This window comes from Prionailurus bengalensis, chromosome C1 (genome assembly GCF_016509475.1).
Source record: "Prionailurus bengalensis isolate Pbe53 chromosome C1, Fcat_Pben_1.1_paternal_pri, whole genome shotgun sequence".
In the NCBI taxonomy this organism is placed as follows: Eukaryota; Metazoa; Chordata; class Mammalia; order Carnivora; family Felidae; genus Prionailurus; species Prionailurus bengalensis.
The window spans coordinates 133,096,479-133,109,662 of NC_057345.1; the positions used below are offsets into that span (position 1 = coordinate 133,096,479).

The window sequence follows — 13,184 nt, forward strand, 5'->3', positions numbered from 1 at the left end:
GAACAGATAAAAAATTAAAATACAGCTAATATTATAATGGATATTCACTTGAATTTGTTGCTAAGATAAGAAAACACATTAAGAAACTTTAAATTCAAGAGTGAGCACTTGGGTGGCTCGGTCAGTTAAGCATGTGACTCTTGGTTTTGGCTCAGGTCATGATCTCATGGTTCGTGGTTTTGAGCTCTGTGTTGGCCTCTGTACTGAGAGCATGTACCCTGCTTGGGAGTGAGTGTCTCTCTCTCTCTCTCTCTCTCTCTCTCTCTCTCTCTCCCTTCCCTGCTTGTTCACACTCTCCTCAAAATAAATAATCATTAAAAAAAAGAAGAAAGAAACTTTAAGTTCAGGATCTCCAAGAGGAATTTTAAAGCAAGTCGAAACATAAACTCAATAGAATGATTATTGAAGGTATTGAATTATCTCCATTCTCTGAATTTTCTTCTAATAAAGAGAAATATGCAAAAAGATTCTCAGGGAGACTAAGTTCACATCATTTTAAAGAAACATTTTTGTGGGTATGTGTACAGGGTAGTTCTCCCTCAAAAAAATTACGACTCACAATTTGCAACCTATCAAAATGTGAATATAAATGTCAGAATATTAGGGGCACTTATGAATTGCAGAAGAGTATATGACTCATCCACATTGATACTTCCATGAGGACAATAAGAACACAGAGTGGCATGTTTTTAGGTGCTTCCTAATTTTCAAACCCATAGCAACTTCTGAACCATCTGAATCCCCAAACTAATAGATAGTGGTTAGTTGTGGGGGTACAATCTACAGATTTAACTTATCCACAGTGCAGTATGAGGGGATTAACAGCCAAAGGTCCGCAACAATTCTACTTGTGTCCTATAAAAAAGTGACTAGTGAGTGCAGGCTCTAATTTGGAACTTAGGCTGGCTCTGGGAGCCACCCGACAGAATTGAAAAACCTGATATCTACCCCAAGGATTCCCTTGTTACAAAAGCCTTTTCATGGTCATAGGGAAACCTACCTTATTTTCTGGCGTCCCACATTCATACAGAATTCTAAATTCTTAGATTAGAATTTCATAAGCCCATCCTATTCCCTGATCTATCTCTAACTTTGATTCTATCTCTAATGTCTCATCTATGATTGGTTTTCCCAGCAGTGGGGATCCAGGTAGGTGATGGGAAAAAGTGTATTAAATATTCAAATACTGTCAATCACTTCTGTGTGTACTCATCTTTGAGACTTTCTCCTCCTAGCAGTTGGCCTGCTCTCATAGAGAACAAAGACGATATACTTTTTATTCATTTCACTCATGAGGTCATGGATTCACACATAAATCCTACATATCACTCTGCCGTTCATTCTCTACAAGTCAGAAGTCCATCCTACATAGAAAAATGGTATACTCAGGAAATATTCAATTCCTGCTTTTTCTCATGACTAAGGAGATTGCCCCTGTCCTTCAGGTTATCCATCTCATATAACTCTACTATGTTTGGGTTTCATACACGGTACCACACATCCCCACAAATAGATTTTTTCCCAAATTCTCAATTCCAATGTCATTACCATCACTAGAAGTGAAAGTTAAAAGTATAGCCAAGTAAAAGATTTCTTTTTCAATGCAGCTTTGAAAGAAGTAAGGCAAATCTCCCTCCATTTCTACTGCTATTAAGGTCAAGCTCTAAAAATCAGATTTGACTTTTAATGTATTCCAATGATTTCAGAAGTTACAAGAGAATGAGCCAAAGATAATCACTCAGTCCATACACTTAGGAAAAGGTAGGAGAAATTTCACTGGTGGCACATATCCCCTTTGGTAGGTCATGCACAGTTGTTCCAGCTTTGCCTATTCAAATTACGCTGGAGCAGGCCCAGAAGTAAAAGTTAAAGGAAAAAACCTACTGTTCCTTTCCTAGATAGCATTGTATTAATCCTAGCCAAATTTCTGATAATAAGAGAAAAGTAGAATATATCTGAAAGTGTTATACTCCAAACAGGCTTATATTTATAAAAGAGCAGAGCTCTGCTTTCTCTGATTTCTGCAATTCATGATTGAAAAACTGCTTGAGACACAGAGCAAACTCAAACGAAAAATTCCAAAGAACCTATTGTGATAAATGATACGTGACAAAATTACATTTAAACAGTTACTAGGCCCCAAGGAATCCTGCAGAGAATAAGGGCAAACAATCTGGGGGTTTTCTACTCCTAATTCCTTTGACAAAAGTAACAAAATATGGTTCTTTCATGTAATGACAGAGAGAAACAGGAAGCTTGAGAATATAAACTATGTTGCTGTTCTGAAAGAGAGATGGTACTCACATATATTATATTCGAGATTGACAGTTTTATTGAAAAAGGGTCTCTGGATCTTAGTTTTTAAAAATGGGGGAAGATAAGATGGTAGAATGGGGGGAGAAAGACAGTAGCTTCACCTCTTAACATTTTTGATAAATAAGACTGTCTAAAGGCTAGTTTGAAATTCAGTTAGCAAATCCAGGGAAAAACATGCTAGCAAATATATCTCTAGACAGAATTCCAAAATAATTCCAAAAGAATATTGTTACCACATTTGTAAATTTCCAATTCTTTCTTACTACCCTTATCCAACAACCCAAACAAATCAGTTTAAATACAACTTCTTTTACTAATGTCTTTTGAAGCATCACTGCAGTCAGATTGAGTCAAGTCACCATCTGCTGCAAATACAAATAGAGCTACATTCAAGAATTATATTACACAGCCTTCCTAGCAAAGTTCTTACGTGCAAGCTGTTCTTGTCAAAATCAGAACCATTGTGATGATGCATCTTAATATTCAATCAGACTTTAAGTAAAGAGTGACAAAAGTCCACATATGGATGACAGCTGTTTCTTCAGTAAATATTTTCCCATTTATTGAATGGAGGCTTATGGCAGTTTAGGATACATTCCATCAGACATTTCAGCCTGAACTGCTTGGGGACGATTAAACCAGTAACAAGATAAAATTTCAGTTTTCAAATCTTTGCTACAACTTACATCTGAAAAAAACAACAGTTCCTCCGATTAAAATTATACACTATGTCAGTAATGTGAGAGTATCCTTGCCCAGTACGCACTGGTGAAAAAACTGAATTTATAGTACTCTATATAGTTTTTGCCCCTCCCACTCAACAATACCATAGCATTTGTAAAACTGAAGCATAATTTCTATATTGATTTTCTAATCATGTGAACAAAGTTGATGGGAATTTAAACATTTATGACTGTATTTGACAAATTGTGAAATATTTAAAAAGATTAATGAGCCTATTAGATACAAGAAGGTCAGATAAGACATACTTTTAACCAACAAAGTGGCTTGCAAAATTAGAAAATCAAAAAAAAAAGTGAAGATGAATTCTGATAAAGAATTCAGTAACTCCATAATTATATAGTATTTACATATCAGTAGTTGGAGGGGAAAAAAAAAGATGGTTTCAACTAACAAAGATGACTTTAATGTTTTAGTAGTACCCGTGAACATGCATCATACACCTTTTATAAATACCAAATGTGTTGAACGTAAGTTTGTTCATAGCACATCTTTCAAGTGGTGTTTCTGAAGCTTGCTGACTACAAGGTCTACCGCTAAGGGAACTTAAAGTTCTCCTCTCTTTAACCTAAAACTATCCTGAGGCTCTTGTCTGGTGACCCCAAAGCAATTGTGAAGAGGGTTGTTTGTATCTCAGGTTTGGCCAGCAATATAAATGTGTTAAGGAACTGGTATTACCCAGCTTCTGCATGGTAAATTATAGCCCTTCTTTTCTCTTTGCAATGCAGTTGTTAATATCAACATTTAAAAATACTTTGAGCCTGCAATCTTATATTCCACAGCTCCTGTCAGAGACCGATCTATTATACAATTTTTGGATGCATTACTTATTTTAATGGAAACTATTTCATATCAAACATTATAAAACAGAACTTCTTACCCCGCTATTGGATCTACGGCTATTGACTTAGGATTGTGAAGCTCCAGGTCAATCAGGGTGACACACACAGACCCGTTGTAAGTACAAACAAAGATCCGGTCACTGACATGGTCCACAAAATAGAGATTTCTGGTAAGCCAGTCGATCGCCATTTGTTGCACATCTGAAAAACACACATTAAAAACAAAATCATTGTGTTACACATGCAAATTTAGTATCATAAGCCAAAGACTATGTAAGTCTGCCCAAACCATCAGATAATTAATTTCTTGCTAGGTCAAAATAGGTGATTTAATTACTCTATAAAGTAATGACTACCTTTTGATACCTTTCTTCTTGCTATTTAAGGACTAAGAATGATCTAGACAAATGGACAAATGATTTCTAAATCCCCAAATGTAAGTATTTACAATAAAATTTTCTCCCAGTTTTCTTATTTATACTAAATAGTTCACTCAACCCAACGTGAAAATTGGTTCAATGACACAGCTAAACTCTTCAGTAGTAAGAGTAAACTTTTTATGAATCTAAGGTAAATTTATATTTTCAGATCCTCTTCCATTAAAAAAAAGGAGGTGGAAAATAGATCTGTAAAATATCTTTGTTTACAAACAATACTCAAAACTTGAAAATTAAGCCAAAGGAGTGGTGATGTTTTTCAGTGGCATGCATATGCATTATAAAACAGGCCTGCACAAATATTAATTTTCCACAGAAGTGTTATTCAATAGTACTTTCTGTGAAGAAGGAAATATTCTACATCCATGCTGTCCAATAAAGTAGCCATTAGCCAAAGTGTCTAGTGACCACATAAAATGTGGCTAGTTTGAGAGGGAAACTAAATCTGTGTTGTATTTCATTTTAATTCACTCAAATTTAAATTTAAAAATTTAGGTAGGTAGTTAGTGGCTACAAGGGATAGAGCAGCTCTAGGAGAATGTGTCTGTGTTTGACTTGAATATTTTCCATTTGATCAGACCTTTATACTGTGAAATTTTCATGTTAATTTGTGAATAATTATCTTGTAGAAAAGATAACCTCAAAGGTTATGATTGTACTGCCCTGTGAGGCATTAACCATTTTTATACTTACCGACAAATTTTATTTATACATTCTTTTTCCTTAAAATGCTTGTAATTATCCAATTCCACTAATGCTCTTAGATCAGCACTACTGTGCTGGTTACCTCAATAATTCCATAAATAAGTTTCTGGTTTATATTTATTCTTGAATTTCATGACAGTCATGTTTTTATTTATTAGAAATTATAATTTGACACCTTCTTGTTCAAACTTACTATGGATCTCTGATTCATTGACAAAGCAGAGTTTCCTTCTGCAATCTGAACCTAAACATTCTTCTTGCTCTATGCTTCAAAATACTTCCTTAGTAACATGCTGTTTCAGTGAATGATACCCTTTCAACAAAAAGAGTAATATAGATGTGTGTGTCATTATTGTCACTCGTAATGGTATATTATCAAAGCAAGGTACGGAAAGTAGCAACTTTGTGGAATTTCTATCATGCTTTACAAGGACAAGCAGAAAGCAGATATTGCAATTCATTGGACACACATTTTCAAGCTATCGATTACAGTTTCATTCCTGAATTGCACAGTCTTTATGGAAATATAACCATTTAAATTTCCACAAACTACATGAAGCTTTTCTCAACCAGTTCAGCAGTGAGGATTTTTAAAAAGCTGAAATATTTCTATCTCCAGAAATCTGGAAATGTATGCTTTGTTTGTTTTTATTCTTTTTACATTATTATATCAACTAGAGAACAGAACCCACTGTTTCAAATGCCATTTTAAATACCTGCGGTTCAGATAAAGTATGTATCAGAGTCCATTCAACTGTGTAGTTGATGTAGTCTATGCAAGTGAAATTTCGGACAAAAGAGCTGTTTGACAGCATTCACACCTTTTTTTCAAGTCTGTATCATTACAGAAATATCCTCTGCTACTGAAACAATAGGTATTGTTAACAACCATCCAAGTTTGAAGCAACAAGGTCTCAGGAAAGAACCTAATAATTAGCCAAACACTCAGTTATTGTGGGAATTGACTTTGTTTCCTTTTCTTATATTTGAAGTTTCTGTCTAGTTTTAATGTAATCTTTTATTAAGATTGGAGGAAATTAGACAAAAAGTTCAAGTAAGCAAGCTGACAGATATAAAGGTACATAAATAAGTAAATCTGGCCAGAATTATTTACACATTTCAGAAGATAGGTAAATCTTCTAGACAATGGATTCAGTATTTCATCTTCATTTTGCTGAAATACAACCAAGATCATAGGAAGTTGCTGAAGATAATTATAATCATTTTATGACATATTAAAAAAATCATAAATATTTAGTTCAGGGATTTATTACTGTACCAGAACAAAAATTTAAATATATTCCTATTATATTTTCTAGTCCTATCCTCCATTGCCCCAGAATGTGACTGCATTTGGAGCTAAAGTTTTCAAAGGGATGATTAAATCAATGCCATTAAGGTGAGCCCTAATCTAACCTTATCCTATCCTTATAAAAAGAGGTTATGACATACAAAGAGAGATACCAAGGATCCCTACACAGAGAAGAGAGGCTATTTGTAAGCCACTGAGAGGCCTCAGAGAAATCCAAACCTGTTGAATCCTTGATCTGGAACCTCTAATCTTCAGAATTGTGAGAAAATGAATTACTATTCTTTGAGCCATATAGCCTGTGGCATTTTGTTATGGTACTCTAGCAGAAGGACACATTTACTCCAGTATTGTTTAATAGAGTAGTCCATGCCACAAAATTATTGAGAAAAAAAGTCAAAATCCTGTTAAAAAAATATAAAGGAATGTCTATATGTGCCTTCAATGTCACACTGAACCATTGTCTAATAGGCACCTTCAATAACTAGTTAATTTTCCTAAGTAATATACCTTTGTTTAACTTATAGCTTACTACTGATTCAGTCCAAATATCTATGAATTCAGATATTAATTTATACATTGATTATAATTTTTTTGTCTAATAGAGATGCAAATGATTTCCATCACGTAGTAAAGATACCCCTTTTTATTGCTATATGACAGTAAGTGGTTTTATATATAACTTTACAATTTTAAATTAGCATGTTTTTATTTCAGTGATTATAAATTCTACAGTCTCTTCTGTGCTCCTCTGAACCGGATTTACCATCCTTCTGGTTCTCTCATTAGTGAGATAAACGGCTCCTTAACATATAGTTAATATATGAATACTATAGTGAATACTATATATCATATGAGTCATGTTTTTAACTTTTTGAAAGTTACACGTTGACAAAATTTACCTCTTGATTTCTTTTTCAAATTATTTGCTATATAGTCTTCAACTAGCCAGAAATAGAAAAGGTAAATGTCCACAAGAACGAGAAAAATAACATAAATAGGCAAAACTTTTTGGAAGGAACTATGACTAAACTAGAAGATAGCCTGAAGTTACACATTTACATAAAAAGGCAGGCTTGATTTCAGCTGATTGTTTTGACATAGAAATGCTTCATTATTTCAAAGGGGCCAAAAATATAGTCTATTGCTGCCTATAAGAAAGACTCACTTCAGATCCAAAGACACACATGGACAGAGAGTGAAGGGATAGGAAAAGATATTCCATGCAAATGGAAAGGATAGAAAGCTGAGGTAGCAATGTTTATTTCAGACCAACTAGACTCTAAAACAAATGTTGCAACAAGAAACAAAGAAGGGCATTACATAATGATAAAGGGCAAATTCAACAAGAAGATGTAACACTTGTAAATATTAACTCATCCAACATAGGAACATTTAAATATATAAAGCAAATATTAACAGATACAAAGGGAATAACTGATAGAAATACAATAATAGTAGGGAACTTTAATAGTCTACTTGCATCACTGGATATCCAGACAGCAAATTAATGAGAAAACAATATCCTGAATTAGACCAGGTAAACTTACCAGAATTCTCCATCCTAACACAGCAGAATACACATCTTTCTCAAGTATTCATGGAATGTTTTATAGGATAAATCACTTGTTTTGCTACAAAATAAATCTCAATAAATTTAAGAAGACTGAAATCATATCAAGTATCTTTTCTGACCTTAACAGTATATAATTAGAAATCAATTAAAGAAGAAAATAAAAAAGAAAAGAAAACCAAAAAGCAAAGAACAAAACAAACATATGGAGATGAACAGCAAGCCACTAGACAATCAATGTGTCAATGAAGAAATAAAAAAAAGTAAAATTAAAAAATACCTGAGAAAATTCAAAATGGAAACACAGTTTTTCAAAATCCCTGGGACACAGTAAAAGCAGTTCTAAGAAGGAATTTTATAGAGATACAGGCCCACTTCAATAAATAAGAAAAATCTTAAAAAACAAACAAAACCTTTTAACCTTATACCTAAAGGATATAGAAAAAAAAATCCAAAATCAGAAGGAGGGAAATAATCAAGATTAGAGAAGAAGTAAATAACTAGAAATCAAAACAAAACAAAACAAAACTCAGACAAACAAACAAACAACAATGTAACAGATAACTAAAACCAGGAGCTGATAGTTCTTTGAAAAGATCACCCAAGAAACAGTGGTGCCTGGGTGGTGCGGTTGGTTAAGCATCTGACTTTGTCTCAGGTTATGATCTCACAGTTTGTGAGTTCAAGCCCCACATCCACATCAGGCTCTGTGCTGACAGCTCAGAGCCTGAAGCCTGCTTTGGATTCTGTGTCTTCCTCTTTCTCTGCCTCTCCCTTGCTCATGCTCTGTCTCTCTGTCTCTCTCTCTCTCTCTCTGTCTCTCTCTCTCTCTCTCTCTCTCTCTCTGTCTCTCTCTGTGTGTCTCTCTCTCCCTCAAAATAAATAAATAAATAAACAAACAAACATTTAAAAAATTTTTAAAAAGAATGAAATCTTTCCATTTGCAACAAGATGGACGGAGGTAAAGTGTATTATGCTAAGCAAAATAAGTCAGTCAGAGAAGGACAAATACCATATGATTTCACTCATATATGGAATTTAAGAAACAAAACAGATGAACATATGGAAAGGGAATAAAAGACAGAGGTAAGCGAACTATAAAAGGCTCTTAATAGGGAGGCTGGGTGGTTCAGTGGGTTGAACATCTGACTCCCACTCAGGTCAGGATCTCATGGCTCATGAGTTCAGGCCTAGCATCAGGCTCTGTGCTGACAGCCCAGAGCCTGGAGCCTCCTTCGGATTCTGTGGTTCCCTCTCTGTCTGCCCCTCCCCCAATCACACTCTGTTTCTGTCTCTCTAAAAATAAATATTTAAAAAAAATTGTAAAAAAGGCTCTTAATGACAGAGAACAAACAGGGTTGATGGAGGGACATGGGGGGATGGGCTAAATGGGTGATGGGAATTAAGGATGGCACTTGTTATGATGAGCACTGGGTGTTCTATGTAAGTAATTGATTACTAAAATCTACTCTTGAAACCAATATTACACTATATATTAACTAACTCGAATTTAAATGAAAACATTTGAAAAGACATCACTGAAAATGATAAACCTTTAGCCAGACAACTCTACCTATTCTTCTCAAAGTATTCCAAAAAGTAGAAGAGGAAGGGAAATTTCCAAATTCATTCTGTGAGGCCAGTATTACCCTGATACCAAAACCAGATAAAGACACCAATAAAATAGAGGACTATAGGCCAATATTTCTGATGATCCTACATGCAAAAATCCTCAACAAAATATTGGCAAACCCAATCTAACATTACATTAAAATAATTATTCCCTGTAATCGAGAGGGATTTATTTCTGTAAGAGTGGTTCAATATTTGCAAATCACTCAAAGTGACACATCAAATCAACAAGAGAAAATATAAAAAAAAATCATATAACCATGTAAATTAAAGCAGAAAAAGCATTTGACAAAGTGTATCCATTCATGGTAAAACCCTCAATAAAGTAGGTTTAGAAGGAACATATCTCAACACAACAGAGGTCATATATGAAAATCCCATACCTATTATCATACTCAATGGAGAAAAACTGAAAGCGTTCCCCCTATCATCAGGAACAAAACAAGGGTGTCCATTCTCACCAGTTTTATTCAATGTAATGTGGTAACTCCTAACCACAGCAATCAGATAACAAAAAGAAACAAATCCATCCAAATTATTAAGGAAAAAATAAAACATTCGCCTTTTGCAAGCAAGAAGATACTATATATATATATATATATATATATATATATATATATATACATATATATATATATAATATGTGTGTATATGTATATATATCTATATATGTATATATATATAAATCCTGAAGACTCCACCAAAAAAAAAAAAAAAGAACTGATAAATGAATTCAGTAAGGTTGTGGGATACAAAATCATTCTACAGAAATCTATTGCATTTCTGTACACTAAAGAAGAAGCAGAAAGAGAATTTAAGAAAACAACGCATTTACAAATACACCAAAAATGATAAAAAACCTATGAATAAACTTAACTAAAGAGGTAAAATACCTATACTCTGAAAACTATAAAACATTTATGAAAGAGGGGTGCCTGGGTGACTCACTTGATTAAGCAACTGACTCTTCATTTTGGCTCAGTTCATGGTCACAGGGTCATGGGATCAAGCACCATGTTTGGCTCCATGCTGAGCATGGAACCTTCTTGGGATTCTCTCTCTCTCTCTGCCCCTTTCCTCCACTCATGCCCTCCCTCTCCCTCCTTCTCTCTCTCTCTCTCTCTCTCTCCCCTTCACTGTCTCTAAAATAAACAAAAATTTTTAAAAAAATTAAAAAAATTGATGAAAGAAATTGAAGACAAAACCAAGAAATGAAAAGACTTCCCATGCTCATGGATTGAAAGAACAAATATCGTTAAAACGTTTATACTACTCAAAATGATTTACACTTTTAATCAATTCCCTATCAAAACACCAACAGCATTTTTCACAGAACTATAATTACTAATCCTAAAATTTGTATGGAAGCACAAAAGACCCCAAACGCCCAAAGCAATCTTGAAAGTGAAGAACGAAGTTGGAGTTATCACAATCCCAGATTCCAAGTTATACTATAAAGCTACAGTAATCAAAACAATATGGCACTGGCACAAAAACAGACCTACAGATCAGTGGAACAGAACACAGAGCCCATAAATAAGCCTGTGATATATGCTCACTTAATCTTCCACAAAGGAGGCAAGGACAGACAATGGGATAAAGTCTCTTCAACAAATAGTGTTAAGAAAGTGGACAGCTACATGCAAAAGAATGAAACTGGATCACTTTTCTTAATCATAAACAAAAATAAACTCAAAATGGATTAAGGATCAAAATATAAGACCCAAAAGCATAAAAATCTTACAAGAGAGCACAGGCAGTAATTTCTTTGATATTGTCTATAGCAACATTTTTCTAGATATGTCTTCTGAAGTGAGGGAAACAAAAGGATAAATAAACTATTGGCACTGTATCAAAATAAAAAGCTTCTGAACAATGAAGGAAACAATACTAAAAATAAAACTAAATAATACTAATACTCCCTGCTGAAGGGGAGAACATATTTTCAAATGATATAACTGATAATTAGTATTCAAAATATATAAAGAACTTTTGCAACTCAAGTCTGAAAAAAAAAACCCAGAAATAGTTCAATTAAAATGGGCAGAAGACGTGAACATGCATTTCTCCAAAGAAGGTGTATGGATGTCCAAGAATCACATGAATAGATGTTAAACATCACTAATCACCAGGGAAATACAAGTCAGAAACACAATGAGATATCACCTGACACCTGTTAGAATGGCTGACATCAAAAAACACAAGAAACAAGTGTTGGCAAGGGTGTGTGTGTTGGGGGGGACAAACTTGTGCATTGTTGCTGGGAATGCATACTGGTGCAGTCACTGTGAAAACAATATGGGGGTTCAAAAATGAAAAATATAATTACTATATGATCCAATAATTCCACCACTGAGTATGTACCAAAGAATATAAAAACACTATTTCAAAAAGATATATGAACCCCTATTTATTGCAGCCTTATTTGTAATAGCCAAATTATGGCAGCAGTCCAAATTTCCATCAATGATGAATGGACAAAGAAGATGTAGTGTGTGTGTGTGTGTGTGTGTGAATACACATACATACATACATACATACATACATACGATGGAATACTACTCAGCAATAAAAAAGAATGAAATCTTTCCACATGCAACATGGATGGATCTAGAGATTATAATGCTAAGCAAAGAAGCCAGTCAGAGAAAGGCAAATACCATATGAATTCACTCATAGGTGGAAATTAAGAAACAAAACAAACAAAAAGGAAGACAAATGATTCAAACCAAAACTTAAGTTTTATAGACTTAACTATAGAAAACAAATAGACGGTTAAAGAGGGAAGGTAGTAGGGGGTGAGTGAAATAGGTGAAGGGGATTAAGAATACACTTATAATGAGGAGCACTAAGTAATGTATATTGTTGAATCACTATATTGCACACCTGAAACTAATATAATTCTGTATGTTAACTACACTGGAATTAAAAAAAAAAGCTGTTAAAGAAAACATAAAACACTCACTCTTCATAGATAACATAATGCTATACGTTAAAAAAAATCCTAAACCTCTGCCCCAAAACTATTAAAACTAATAAATGAATTAAGTAAAACTTAATAATACAAAATCTGTTGTATTAATGTATTAATGTATTAAAGACTAATGCTATCTGTTGTATTTCTGTATTCTAATAATGAGGTACCAGAACAATAAATTAGAAAATTTTCCCACTTATAATAACATAAAGAATAAAATGTGTAGGAATAAATTGAATCAACAAAGTGAACTATGTATAGTCTGAAAACTATGAGGCTGGAGAAAGAAACTAAAGATGACACAAATAAATGGGAAGATTTATTGTGCTCACATACTATTTAATAGAACACTATTGAAATGTCCATACTACCTATGCAATCTATAGGTTCAATATAATCCCTATCAATCTACCAACATACTTTTTCACAAAACTAGAATAAATAATACCAAAATTTATATGGACCACCCCCCCCCCGAAAAAAAAAACAACACCAAATAGCTTAAGCAATCTTGGAAATGAAGAACAAAGCCGGAGGTATCATAATCCTGAATATCATATATACTACGAAGCTATCATAATCAAAACATAATAGTATTGGCACAAAAACAGACCCAATAGGTCAATGGAACAGAATAGAGAGATCAGAAATA

The 13,184-nt window shown here is 33.7% G+C and overlaps 1 protein-coding gene across 1 annotated transcript in view; it reads right to left on the reverse strand.

The window, feature by feature from the left end:
• LRP1B (LDL receptor related protein 1B) overlaps window positions 1-13,184 on the reverse strand; it is a 1,901,338-nt gene that overhangs the window by 960,194 nt on the left and 927,960 nt on the right. The window contains exon 7 of the mRNA XM_043576625.1: window positions 3,938-4,100. Within this exon, the coding sequence (XP_043432560.1) occupies window positions 3,938-4,100 (163 nt within the window). The remainder of the gene's footprint in view (window positions 1-3,937; window positions 4,101-13,184) is intronic.